The 14007-nt window shown below is 40.1% G+C and overlaps 1 protein-coding gene across 6 annotated transcripts; it reads right to left on the bottom strand.

Annotated features, from left to right (window-relative positions):
* Positions 1-293: 293 nt before the first annotated feature.
* c16h11orf24 (chromosome 16 C11orf24 homolog) lies at positions 294-12614 on the bottom strand. Of its 6 annotated transcripts, none has more exons than XM_029523797.1 (4): positions 12575-12600; positions 11016-11129; positions 10568-10858; positions 294-6650 (listed from the first exon to the last, which is right to left on the bottom strand). In XM_029523797.1, the coding sequence occupies exons 3-4, from the start codon at positions 10749-10751 to the stop codon at positions 5830-5832; spliced, it is 1005 nt and encodes a 334-aa protein (XP_029379657.1). In that variant the 5' UTR covers positions 10752-10858; positions 11016-11129; positions 12575-12600; the 3' UTR covers positions 294-5829. The 6 variants fall into 6 exon arrangements, with proteins under 6 accessions (XP_029379657.1, XP_029379654.1, XP_029379656.1 ...); XM_029523794.1 differs by lacking the exon at positions 12575-12600 and adding an exon at positions 12507-12569; XM_029523796.1 differs by lacking the exon at positions 12575-12600 and adding an exon at positions 12540-12552.
* Positions 12615-14007: the final 1393 nt, after the last annotated feature.

The following is a 14007-nucleotide window of genomic DNA, read 5'->3' as shown; positions in this document are numbered from 1 at the left end:
AACACAGGTCCAACACTGCTTATAAGACTGTGCTGCATGCCAGTTTTGCTTCAGACCCAAGACTATGCAGGAGAGGGACATCAGATTATGAGGACAACTGAACAGTGAAACTATCTTCAAGCACATCTCATTCTCTACTGCGAACTGTTGACTGACGTCATTCATTACAGAGCAATGTTTATATGTGACATCAAGGAATAATTTTTTTTGTGGGTGTTGAATGTGCTTCATGTTATAAAGCAGACAGCACTGACAGACAAGTGCAGGTTGTTTTTTTATATATATTTATTCTGTCTGAGTAAAAACATGTTTTCAAAGTCCATAAGTGCAGTGTTGACAAATGGCAAGTCTCTCAAAATACAAACCCAATTGAGAAATAGCTTGTTTCTGGGATGATAAACAGACTCTGAACTGTTTGAAATCATGTAAGAGGCCCAACAGCATAGGAGCAGTTTCCTTGTCACTGCATCAGCAGACAATAACTGTCTGTGATTTCAGGATAGAATTTTCTGATGATTATACATGAACATTAACATAATTTCCCAGTTGACCGCACATCAATACAGCAGCAATTGTAGTCGCCATGTAATACTTAGGACTGACCTTAAAGTGTGGGTATACTTCATAATAGATAGTAATTCATCTTTTCAAATTCAGTTTGAAGATGATTTTTTGGTTCATTTAAAATATGTTCAGTGTTCAACAGTGGGCCCTGACTGCCAGGTTGGGAACCAGTGAGGTAATCTTCTGTCTGTAGGCAACATGGAGGCATAGGAATAGGAGACTTAATTCCCCATTATTTTTACCTTATGATGTTTGGATTATTGCGACATAAAGACATACTTGTTTTGTGATTATGAGTAAAATAAATTTTATTCCATCATATGTTACTTTTGCAAACTAAAAAAAAAAAAGAAATAAAAATCATCACATGACTTTGATTCTGTCAGTTATGGCATCAACCCCACAATTATAGAAAATGATAAAGTTAAGACAATGGTGTTAGGTCCAGTAAAAAAAACAAAAAACATTTATACATATATATATATTTTTATATATATATATGTATATATGTGAACTTATGCTATATACGAAGAGATTCTTGAAAAGAATCTGCTGCTATCCACCAGGATGGTGCGGATGAAAATTTGCGGCTATCCCAGCAGAACAATGATCCAATGATCTAAACCTAGCACTTTGTATAAAGTACAGTAATACACAATAACATAGCAATGACTTTTATATATGTTGGCTTCTTTAAGTTTTCAGATTCAATCACATAGCTCACCACATATGGATTTTGGCTTTATGTTTCCCATGGCTTTATCATTCAAAAATGCGCTTCAGTGGTTATTGGGCAGCAGTTCCATCAAGTGTGCATCAAAAAAGAACCAAAGCAACACAAGTTGATGCAGAAAGAGAAGGCAATGATAACCCAGTCCACAGATACTGTTGAAGACTGCAAAATATGAGGAAAAGTTGACTTGTTACGATACAACAGAAACACAAACACACTGGGTTCCTAAAGTGTTTCAAGGTGATGCACTTGCTGGGGCACATTTGACTCAATTCCATCCTTCTCATAGTAAGTGTGTCTTAACGAAGGGGATAGTCAAACATCCTCCTCTCTCCTTAACAATAAGATGAGAATTCATTCTTAAGAGGAAGATTAACATCCCATTACAATAAACTACAGACCTGATGCAGTGGGGGAAATAAGTATTCAGCCTGTCAACTTTTTTTTTTTTTCCAGTAAATATATTTGTGATGGGGCTACTAGTACAAAACTGCCATCTGACTTTGGTATTATCTGAAGAAATCCTCAAATATAAATGAAAGCAAGACACTGAAGCCCATAAGGGCAGCACAGCGCCATAATGGTTAGTGCTGTTGCCTCAAAACTAGAAGGTCATGTGTTCATTTCCCAGCCTGGGGCTTTCTGTGCAGAGTTTGCATGTTCTTCCTGTGTTTGCATGGCTTGCCTATGGGTACTCTGGTTTCCTTCCAAAGACATGCATGTTTAGATTAATTGAAGACTCTAAATTGCCCGTAGGTGTACAATGCAAGTAGCTGTTTATCTTTGTCTCTGTATGTTGGGCTGGAAGGATGGAAGGATGCGACTTGTCCATGTTGAAGCTTAAAGTTTAAAGCAGGCTACAGAACATTAGGATACACCCGTGACACCCTGGGGAAATGTAGTCTGGTCAGAAGAGAAAAAAATCCAACTTTTTGGTTACTATACTACATATTACATATTTGGAGAAGTGGCACTGCACTAAAACACTATGCCAAAAGTAAAGCATAGGGATGGATGCATCTTGGGGTCGTCTCTCATCTCAAGGTAGTGGCAGACTTAATATAATTAAAGGAACAATGAATGGAACCATATACGAGGAGATTCTTGAAATAAATCTGCTGTTATCTACCAGGATGATGGGGATGATAACTTCGTAGAACTTCCAGCAGAACATTCATCCAAAACATAAAGCAAAGGAAACACTCAATTGGTTTCAGAGAAAGAAAATCAAGGTGTTAGAATGGCCCACTCAATTACCTGACTTTAATTGCCTGCAGTGCTCTGGGGTGATTTTGGCCCTTTGAACCTCGGTCTTCAGTTCCTCCACTAATGCTCAATTGGATTAGTTTCCTTATACAGGAAACATTTTGAATCTGCCATTAAAAGCAAAGACTTCCCCACTAAGAATTAAATAAATTTCAAGAAACATGTTCCATACTTTTTCTGTTTCATTCCACTATGATACACAAAAACTAATTTATGGGCTTAAATGTTTTGATTTGATTAGATGTGTGGACCAAATTTTATGGGCCTCATTGGAAATATATTTACTGAAACAAATTATGTGTTCAGTTTTCTTCCCCCCACTGTAGTTCTTCAAGCTTTCCCATTTTTACATTCCTGTCTTGGGGCGAAATCACAGTAAAGGTCAAGTTCTGTAATGATAAACCTGTTATCCAAAGTACTTCAGAAATGATTCTAATGATATAAATATTTATCTAAGCGATAATCTTGTCATTGTCTCTGTCTCTCTCTATTTTCTGGCCCTGGACAAGGGACCTGTATAGGGTATACCACACCCTTGCCCAATGTTGCTGGGATTGGCTCCAGCATCCCCAGTGACCCAGAAACAGATTACCAGTAAAAGAGGAATGAATGAATGAATAAATAATCTTGTCTTCATTCATCACATTAAGCTTCTAAAAGTAAAATTGAAGTCTTTTTGTTGAACATTTTTGTTCTCATTTGATGATGATGTGAGTGAGTGAATAAACATGCCAACAGAAAGTTTGTACCAAATAACATTATATTTCAATTCAGTAGTGTGTGGAAGGGCTGGATTGGAACAGAGCAATCACATACATTGAACAAAATGATGATGCAAACATGGCATCACCTGAAAACATATATTTGTGCTGTGAGTATTTGAGAAGTATTTGTGTATATTGGTTGTGTTGTGAAAATTTGGAGCTCTTGTCAGATTCAGAAAACACTTTCATCATCATGTGCTGATGAAGGTGTTTATTACAGGTGTCCTGAGCCCTCAGAGCAACTATACATTGATCTCCAGTTTTTCTGCAACAGTTTACAAGATTTACTGTCACATCACCCACATTTATCCCTCTGAACATTATTTTTCAGAGAAATATCTTCTATTTATTTATTTCAATTTCATTGAAGTAATTATCTAACTCACCTGATTCAAATGAGTAGCTCCTTATCAGACCTCAGCAGAGCTTGATGATAAACTGATAATTTGAATCAGGTGTGATGGAGCAGGGTAACATCTAAAACATGCAGGAAAGTAGCCCTCTAGGATTGGTGTTGGTGAGCCCTGTTCTTGAGTATGTGTGTGACTGACAGTCAGATGCAGTCTTTTAAGATGGGATGTCCCAGTTGCTTGTGTTGCCCCTTGAAATTGCTGTCTGTTGACCTATTTGTGATCTTGGACCTCCTGGACCTCCTGAACAAAGACAGAGCAGAGTACTTCCCTCCATCACCATAGTTACTGTTATACAGTCCTATCTTGGTTTATTTCAGGAGAAGATTATGATTTGGGGTAATATAAAAAGATCAACAGTAATGATCTTGGTTGGGATCAAACACAGTTCTCTGTTGTGTTCCATTCACCATCTACTTTGCTGCTCTATAAACAATTTCTCCTTTGCTACTGTCATCACTACAATCACTAAATGTCCCCTAGCAACAGACCCTGATGATGACATCAGAATGACCAGATGACAGACAACCTGTGGCCGGTTTCTGACTGAAGGACAGGCTCCCTTTTTGCACTGTTGTTTGCTAATTAAGACACCATTATATTTGTTACAATTGAAATGTTTTAATGCCACTTTAAATAATTGGACCCCATCTTTCTGCTAAGCTAAAAAAATCCTGAATTATTTAAGTGTTGAACTGTGCCTGTGGCTTTTACAACAAATTAGTGTAAACAGCATCTTCAGTTATGTTTCTTACAAAGAAGGTTCATCTAATGAGCTGACAGTGAAAAGTGTCATCTAACTTTTCCAGCCAGTGCAGGTTGTTAAGCTGCAGCAGTTGCAGCAAAATAGCCTCCATTTAAATGAACAGAACAAAGGTGCTGCTGAGAAACAGAATGACAAACCATGTGGAATATCATCAACTCCATGACTTTGTTGTCTACACCAAATATCTCTATATCTCTATATATATATACACACACACACACACATCCTCATATATACTCTGGCCCTTTGGCAGCTCAGGCAACCAGGACTACTTGTTTCAGACCTGTGAGCCCTCTGTCAGACATCTCTGGAAGGCCAGTTCACTTCCTCAGGTTTAAGCTTTTTCACAACTTGGTATTTCCATAGACATCTAAACTTAACGGAGTATTGAACCGTGGTAACTCTGAGTCTAGTCTGTGCAGTTGATTGATTTAACCTCTTAATCAGTCCCACTCAAGGAAAATGTTTTGATCATCTCCTATTTGACTGTGTTGGAAGTCATGAGCCACAATCACACCATTTTGAGTTTTGATTTCTATGTGCTTTTCCTTATTTGTATGAATTTAAATTATTCCAAAATCCCTCATAGTTCAAAGGATATTATTCTCCCACATAAGAAGACTAACCCAACCCTATGACTGATTCACAACCCTCAAAGCTCAGTGATCATGATTTTGAGGCACTGGGTTTGCTAATAACTAATTATTAGTAATTACTGATATGCATTGGTCTTGAACAAGACTGCTATCTCTCCTCCGAACTCAGTCATCTGCAGCTGTATTCCACCTAGCTTAGGAACAATCATAAGCTACTTCAAGTTCAGTCCCAAACACCAACAAGAGTGTGACTACATTCATCTGAAAGGAAAATGAGCCAAAAAAAAATAAATTACTCGTTCATCTGGATATTATTTCAAAATATTTCAAACTTATGTGACTCAAGAAACAAAACTTCAAACCTCAACAAACAAAGTCATCTGTTGAACCCACTGATCCGTCAAGCCCCTCCAAGATGCTTTTGCAGGTTTTCCAGATCCTTATATGACCAGAATAAACCAAGGTCATGTTAGCATCTGGTAGAAAGGAGACAAGCGAGTCACCTCATAATCAAAACAAAGAAAAAGAAGCTAAAGAGAACAAAGTATTAGGAGGATCATATGAGTGGCTGCATCAGAGTCAGGTGATCAGGTGAGTTAGCTCTCTCCTGGCAGGAATAGCAACAAATCTACACCAGAGTGTTCCCATCCCGTCCATCTGCCTGCACACAGTCTCTGACCCCAAGTGCAAAAACAATCTCCACATGTTGTTCGGCCTCTTCCCTCCCCCCTCACACTCCAGAGTCTGTGTACATGCCATTAATCAGGTAATCCACCTGGGTATAGTCCTTCCTCCTGTAGCTCTCATAGGCCTGTGTGATAAACATGGCCACTGTGACCAAGAAGAAGAGCAGACCGAAGAGCAAGACAGCCAGCAGAGATGCTGTATCCACCAGCTGGCTAGTCAGAACGCCCCCTGCTGCTTCTACCACAGCAACTGGCTTGTTGTGTTTGGTGATAGAACTTGCACTAGTAGTTCCAGCAGTAGATGGCACTATGGGTATAAAGGTGGTCTGAGATGGTGGCATCCTGGTAGTTGGAGCATTTGGCTGTAGCATGGCAGCTGATGATGATGATGACGACGACGACGACGACAGTGATGAAGGTATCATCTTTGTACCTGTGGGTGTTGTAAAATCAACTGTTGTGGTAGCACTTGGAAGTGTGGTTGTTGCTTTTACTGTAAGCCACTGTGTTGTGTTTGAACTTTTTGGCTGTGTTGTTGTGGCTGTAGTGGCCAGCTGTGCTGTTGTGGTTGTCGGAGTCAGCTGTGCTGTTGTGGTTTTCGAAGTCAACTGAGTTATTGTGGTTGTTGTTGTTAACAATGTTAATGATATAGAAGTCACTGGTGCAGCATCTGTTAATGTCCGGCCATCAGATGGTGCAGCTGTAGACTCATATGAACCTGCTGTTGAACTGCTCCCTTTGAGGATATGACTGGTGTGTTTAGGGTCTGCATCAACAGATGAATTCCCCAACATTCTCACAAGAGTGGGCTTGGTCTGTGAGGACTCCTTTGCTGTTGCATTTTGACTGACAGCTTCATGACCACCTGTGGGATAACAAATTCCATGAGTTGTAAAGCTCAACAAAAGGAAAATGGAGCGAAGTTGGACCTGAAGATTAAGCACTGAATAAAACCAGCAAACACACACATCAAACCAGAAACCTGCCTTGTAAAACGGGTTCCAGGTGAACATTCACAAAGTTTAAAGAAAACCCCTAAAAGGCATCATGGTGTTACTGCCCTCAGTAGGCCAAAAGGGGGTTTTGTGAGGCCACCATGGCCTCAACTTTTGAGTTCTAAAGAACAGCTTGTTCTTTCGTTATCCTGAATGTTTCTGTCAAATGTTACTGAGGCGTTACTGAGATATCTAATTATATAGATATAATTTTTTATATTTATCAAAATATTGTAGGGCAGCATGGCAGCATAGTGGGGTTGCCCCACAACAAAAAAGCCATGGGACTGAGGCTTTCCTGTGTGGAATTTGCATTTTCTCTCCATGCTTGCATGGGTTTCCTCTGGGTACTCCGGTTTCCCGGTAATTACTACGGTAATTGCCTGTAGGTGTTCATCTCTGTTTCTCTCTATGTGTTGATCCTGTGATGGACTGGCGACCTGTCATGGGTGTACCTGCTTCCACCCAATGTGAGCTGGGATTGGCTCAAGCAACCCCTACAACCCAGAAACGGATAAGAGGTAGAAGATGAAATAAAATTCTATTTGTCAAAATTCTTTTTACTTTATCTTTTTTTTTTAATGAAATGATATTTTCTTTATATGTTTGGTTACATCTCTTGCTGCTGTAATGTGTGAATTTCTCCATCTAAGGGACTAATCAAGGATTATTATATCTTATCTTTGTTTGCATATAAGAGTCTCACACCCTTTGCTTAGATTCCTTAAAACATTTACTTCCTTATCTTTGTCTTTATTTACAGTGTTGTGCAAGGGGACACACGCGCAGGCTAATGACGAACCTGAGTGGTATGATCATGTTCGTGGACATTAGGGATATGAATGAGCTGGTTATCTTGAGAATGATAGAACATAATGCCACGTTCAAATCAGGACACCCATGTCAGGTTCCTTACAGCTAATGAGCTCAGAAAGAGGGTAGAGCTCTGTCAGACAGCCAGCGCTGGACAGCCTGTTATGAGCTATTAGTGCATGTGCTCCAGGGTTATGTTTCGGCCGCTTCTATTTTTATCAGCGCATTCCTGATTGGTGACTATGAAGACAACATGAATCATGAATCAACTATGGCCGTGACACTGACAGCCATAGTTAAGTGTATCCTGGGGGCCAGAGCAGGTGACATCCAGATATATCTGAAACTGCTGCCTAAGGATGAGCGTAAATATGGTAAAATTGTTATTCACGTCTGCAGTAACGACACCCAACTTTGCCAGTTGGAGGTCACAAAGATTAATGTGGAGTTGGTCTGTAATTAAACTAAAATGATGTCAGACACTGTAGTTTTCTCCGGCCAGACTGAGAGGGCTCTGATTGGTTTGCTTGGTAGCAACGCATTTCCAGGTTGTGCCATCCCCGCCATTTTCAAACATCTTGTTGTTGTACACAGACGGAGCATGGATCAAGTCGAGGAGCGACTCATTGAGGAAGTGAGAAAACATGAGCACCTTTACAACTCTTCAAGCCGGAATCAAAAAAAAAAAAAAAAAACACGACGAGAGGTGACAACGATAACCATTCAGGGAAGGAGCACAGTCCCCTACCGCTGTGGTGGTGAATTGCGCCGCGGCGAAATGGAGTGATGGAAAAGTTCGAAGAACTCACAACGGTGTCACACCAACGGTGTAGGCACAGCGTTGATTAAATGCAGGACCATAAACCAGGTCTTCCCCACTCAAACTGGAAAGTTGAAAAACCAGTTCTGTTAGTTACAGTATACCGTCCACCTGGTCCGTACTCAGAATTCCTATCAGAGTTCTCTGAGATTATATCAGAATTAGTAATCAGTACAGATAAAATCATTATACAGGGATATTTCAATATTCATGTAGATGTAGAAAATTACAGCGTTAGTTCTGCATTTCTTTCACTACTAGACTAAATTGGCTTTTCCCAGCTTGTGAATGAACCAACTCACTGCTTCAATAATATCCTTGATCTTGTTCTTTTTTTAATTGGTAAGTTAACAATCTTTCCTCAAAACACTCTTCTGACTAACCATTACCTCATTATGTTTGAGTTTACATTAATTGACTGCACAGCGTCTAAGAATAAATTCAGCTATAGATAGCTGTTACCTACATTAGACAATAATCTTCGACTGAATACAGCAACTCCTGAATCAACTGCAATGCCTACTTCACATCTGGAATCATTCTCATCTGTGAATCTCTCAGAGCCAGCTTCTATCATCTCATCATCTAGACCATCAACCTGTCTATTAGACCCAGTACCAACTAGCCTCTTTAAAGACATTTTCTACTTAATTGAGCCATTCATTCTAGATCTGATCAATCTGACGTTATCTTTGTGTTATGTACCCCAGACTCTCAAGACTGCAGTTATCAAACCTCAACTAAAAAAAATGAATCTTGATCCATATGTTTTGGCTAATTATAGACCCATATCGAACCTTCTGTTAATTTCTAAAATCAGTGAAAAAGCAATTGCAAACTCATTATATAACCATCTACATATAAACGGTTTGCTTGAAGAGTTTCAGTCAGTCATCAAAGCACAGGTTAAAGCAGAGGGCTCCAACTCTGGTCCTGGAGAGCTACATGTTTTAGATGTTTCCTGCTGCAACACACCTGAATCAAATGAGTGGCTCCTGATCAGACTTCAGCAGAGCTTGATGACGAGCCAATCATTTGAATCAGGTATGTTGGAGCAGTTAAGTTATTGTACTAGGCCCTGAGAACCTCAGAGATACCGTATCTGATCATCTATTCAGCCTGGATGGCATTACTCTGGCTTCCAGCTCCACTGTAAGAAACCTTGGAGTAACTTTGGACGAGTACATGTCCTTTGTCCTTTACATAAAACTAGTCTGTAGGGCAGCTTTCTTCCACTTGAGAAATATTAGGAAAATCAGAAACATCCTTTCTCAGGATGTTGCAGAAAAACTAGTCCATGCATTTGTAACTTCTACGCTGGACTACTGTAGCTCATTACTATCTGGATATCCAAACAAATCTCTGAAAGACCTTGAGTTGATTCAGAATGCTGCTGCACGAATATTAACAGGAACTAGGAAAAGAGATCACATCTCTCCTGTGTTAGCTGCTCTTCATTGGCTGCCAGTAAAATATAGAGTAGAATTTAAAATCCTTCTGTTAACATATAAAGCTCTTAATGGCCAAACTCCATCATATCTCAGAGAACTCATAGTTCCTTACTGGCCTAGCAGGCCACTCTGCTCTCTAGATGGAGGTTTGTTTGTGGTTCCTAGAGTCTCCAAGAGTAAATCTGGAGGCAGATCTTTCAGTTATCAGGCTCCTCTTCGATGGAACCCACTTCCAGTATTGGTCCAGGGGGCGGACTCTAGCAATTTTCAAGGCCAGGCTTAAATCTTTTCTGTATGACAGAGCTTATAGTTAAAAAGTCAAAGTCCATCTACTCTTTAACTATGCTGCCATAGCACCTGCTCTCATTCTCTCCATACTCTAACCAATCCCCCCCTAAACCAATCGGTTGAGGCAGATGGCCGCCCCCCCCCCCCCCCCAAGCCTGGTTCTGGCCAAGGTTTCTGCCTCTTCAAGGAAGTTTGTCCTTGCCACTGTAGGCAAGTGCTTGCTCATGGGGGAATCTGTTGGGTCTCTTTAAATCATTTTATAAAGAGTTTGGTCTTGACCTGTTCTATATGCAAAGCGCCTTGATGTAACTTTGTTATGATTTGGTGTTATATAAATAAATCTGATTTGATTTAATTTACTTACACCGACTTATCCCCGGCATTCCTCAACATTGTTAGCCTGGCTCATACTCACATGTGGTGGAGCAGTTAGCTTGTGTTTGTTCTGTGTTGAACTGAATTGGTTGGTTTGCTGCAGCTGGAGGTGGGACATCGTTAGGTAATATGAAGGAGGCAGAGTCAGTGGCGAACAGCAGCAGGCAGAGGAGGTGAAGACACACCCAAGGACTCAGCTGAAATGTCGAGGGATATTGGGACATTGTGGACACACACACTGGCCTAATGTGATTTTCCAAACATACATGCACACATTTGTTGAGGATGGTGGAGACCAGGAAGAAGTGAAAGCAGTATCAATTCTCTGGACCTACAAAAGGCAAAAAGACACAAACACAACCAACACAAACATGAGTTAACAAAAGCCATTGCTCCAGTAACTGGTTCCAGCACAGCTCACTGTGTCATGAAACCTCTACTTGAAGAGATATGAAATGGTTGTGCTACAAACGATAAATCAAACCAACCCTGTTTCAGCATTCGTGTGACTACAGTGATTTCCCACTATAACTGCAAGGCATATATGAGGCAAGAGTCATCTGATGAACTGGACAACCAGGAAGTCTGGTGTTGTTCTTGTCCTTGATATTATCAACAAATAGAAACAGTTGGTCTCACTTGCTAGTGAGTTCTGATTTGTTGTTCTATTAGTTACATTGTTAGGATTAACCCCCTAAACCCACATATCACAAAAGCCATCAATCCACCACAGGCCAGAAATAAGGAATGAATACCATCTAACATCACAGCAGTGCATGTAGCAGCTGTAACACCCTTGCAGCTTCTTTAAAAGTGGTTTGAAATTTCGACTCAAGAATAAATTGCTCAGAATCCCATGGTCAAAGGTCACTGAGATCTCACAAATTAATAATTTTTTTTCTGCTAAAACACCTCTAGCCAAAAGCACCATCTTCAACAGCTACATAACATCAACTTTAAAATCTTATTTGTTTCTAAAAATAATGTATTTTAACATATAAATCTGGTAGCAATGGTTGTAGGCTGTTTTGAGGCCTTTGCAAAGCCCCACCTGCATAGGCTGGAGTTCAAACAACAGCAGAACCTATGTTGAATCCATAGGTACACTAAACATTATAACCACTGTGTGAATATCACTCAAATGAACTGAAGAAAGTGGTTTACAATGCAACATCTGAGCATATGTAATCATCTTACATTGTAAAAGTGACCCTTTCAATAAGAAAACCCGTCGTTATTTAAGTTAGCTGAGCTTGATTATTAGCTACATGTTGATTCTACCTACACAGCCAAGCAGCTGCCTGCTTCCTTTACAGGAGAATTATAACCTCTGGAACATAATCACTCATGGGTTAGATCTTTTTAAGGTCTGGAAATAAATCTTCGGATGGGGCAACGTCCAGTTTTCTCTCAGAGTGCTTTAAATACAGCATGGCGGAGGGTGATAGTTAATCATTACCCATCAACACTGAGACCTTCCCTTAAAGTCAACAGGACACATTCAAATGTCACTGACGGTGGCTACGTGGAGAGAAACGGTGGGAGAGATCAGGAAGCCTCTCAACCAAACTCTATTAACAATCTGCCTTTTTAACGTCCCAAACCAGGACTTCACGGCAGCCGCAGACACGTAGCTCTGGAAATATTTACCAGAGGCTACTTCAGCCCATCAGTTCGCCGATAGGTGCTTGTTGTGCTGAGGACCGTGGGCGCATTTGAGAACACTAGACTCAGAGAAAGTCTCTTAAGCTGACATTAGCTCAGACCGATGCCCCACAAGTTTGGCTCTTGTTCAACGAACAGAAACGGGAACCGATGTGTAAAGGCTTCAAACAACGCCACTGACGTTGCAAAATGCTACAGCTAGTTAACGGTCCGGTAAACAACGCGGATGCCTTTTGCGTTAAGGCTAAACAGTGAATGGTCATTTCCCCTCACAGTCAACATCCATAACCGGCTAATTTTAACAAGCCATGTACCATGACTCATCTGGTTAGTTGATGTTACCGCACCATACCAACCACGATCGACTTGGTCTCGTACTCACCAACGATCTGCTGGGGTGCGTTGGATGTGTACAGCCACACGGACACTTCCTGGAGACGGTAACGACTGTTCTTCTTCGGCCTCTGTAGTTCAGGCAGGTTGGACTAACCGTCTGCGGACTGCTGCCCCCTGCAACCCCCAAAACTAAAAGACAGTGAGACGAACCGACCAGCTCCTGCAACAGTTGAATATTGAGGATGAAAGTAACAATACAAAACAAAAGGGAGGCTATGAAAATAGTGCATTTGAATTGTAAATGTGGGAGAACAAAATGAAATGTTTATTTTATAAAACACTAATGAAATGTGAATCTCAAGTTAAACCCAATTTGATAAAGTTGATTGACATTTTACTTGAAATGGTGACATTTATGATATGTGCATGATTTTAACCATTTGTATTCGTAATTTTAAATATTTATATGTCAATAAAATTGTTGTACATACATTTCTGCTGTCATATAAGTGAGACTGAGAAATTGTTTGGGTTAGGATTGTTTTTATATAAGTATTTTGCAAGAGTATTGCTAAATGTTGTGAGTGCCTTAACTATGAAGTCTTCACTGTGAACACAAATTCTTCTTGTGGTTTTTAATTGCGGTTGGCAAAGAAAACATAATGGTGCGTTACCGCCACCGACTGGAATGGAGTGTGGATCAAGACTCTAACTTAATTGTACGAAGGGAAACTCAGAAGATTAAACTAAATTATATTCTTTTTTCAAAACTGTGATATTGTGTCAGTGCGTCATAACATTTTTCATTCAAATTTCTCTGTAGAATGTCTTTAAAACAAACCTCAGCTTCAGTTTTGTGAGGCTCAAGGCTTTCTTTTTTCATTATATTTTGGAAAATAAAAGAAGATAGAAGATAGCAATAGTCACATTTTCCTGAGACGTGTTTCTTTATCCTATAGTGTGCTGTTGAGTCCTGAGTGAATTCTGAAGATGCTGGGCTCTGAACCAGAAGGATCGGGGTGTCTTTAATCCAGCTCCACACTCCCTGTCTTTAGCAGGTGTCTCTCTCAGAAGAATGCAAGGTTGGTGAACACGAAATCAAGTTTGTGGGTACAAGAAGAAAAGTGTTGAAATGGCATCACATAGGTCACAGGTGAAACTAATCGTACTGCGATTCCTTCAAAAGTGCATGCGCCAAAGCTAAAGATGGTTGACATCAGTGGACAAGGTAAGATTTTACAAAAAAAGTGACAACTCTAGAAAAACAAGTATCTGCAGTCACAACTGAAAGCAAAGACTTCAAAGTGAGACTACAGGAGTGTGAAAGATACAAGAGGTGCTGGAATCTCCGCATTCATCGGATTAAAGAGGTCGAGGGGGAGGATACCAGGGAATTATCCAGATCCTATCAAAAATCACACTACAGTGGTAGTAGAAGATGCATTACTTATCCTAGCCAAAAACATGTTATATTCTCAG

This window comes from Echeneis naucrates, chromosome 16 (assembly GCF_900963305.1).
Source record: "Echeneis naucrates chromosome 16, fEcheNa1.1, whole genome shotgun sequence".
NCBI classification, from domain to species: domain Eukaryota; kingdom Metazoa; phylum Chordata; class Actinopteri; order Carangiformes; family Echeneidae; genus Echeneis; species Echeneis naucrates.
Note: the sequence above shows the minus strand (reverse complement) of the source record. Positions and strands in the feature narration are given on the sequence as shown.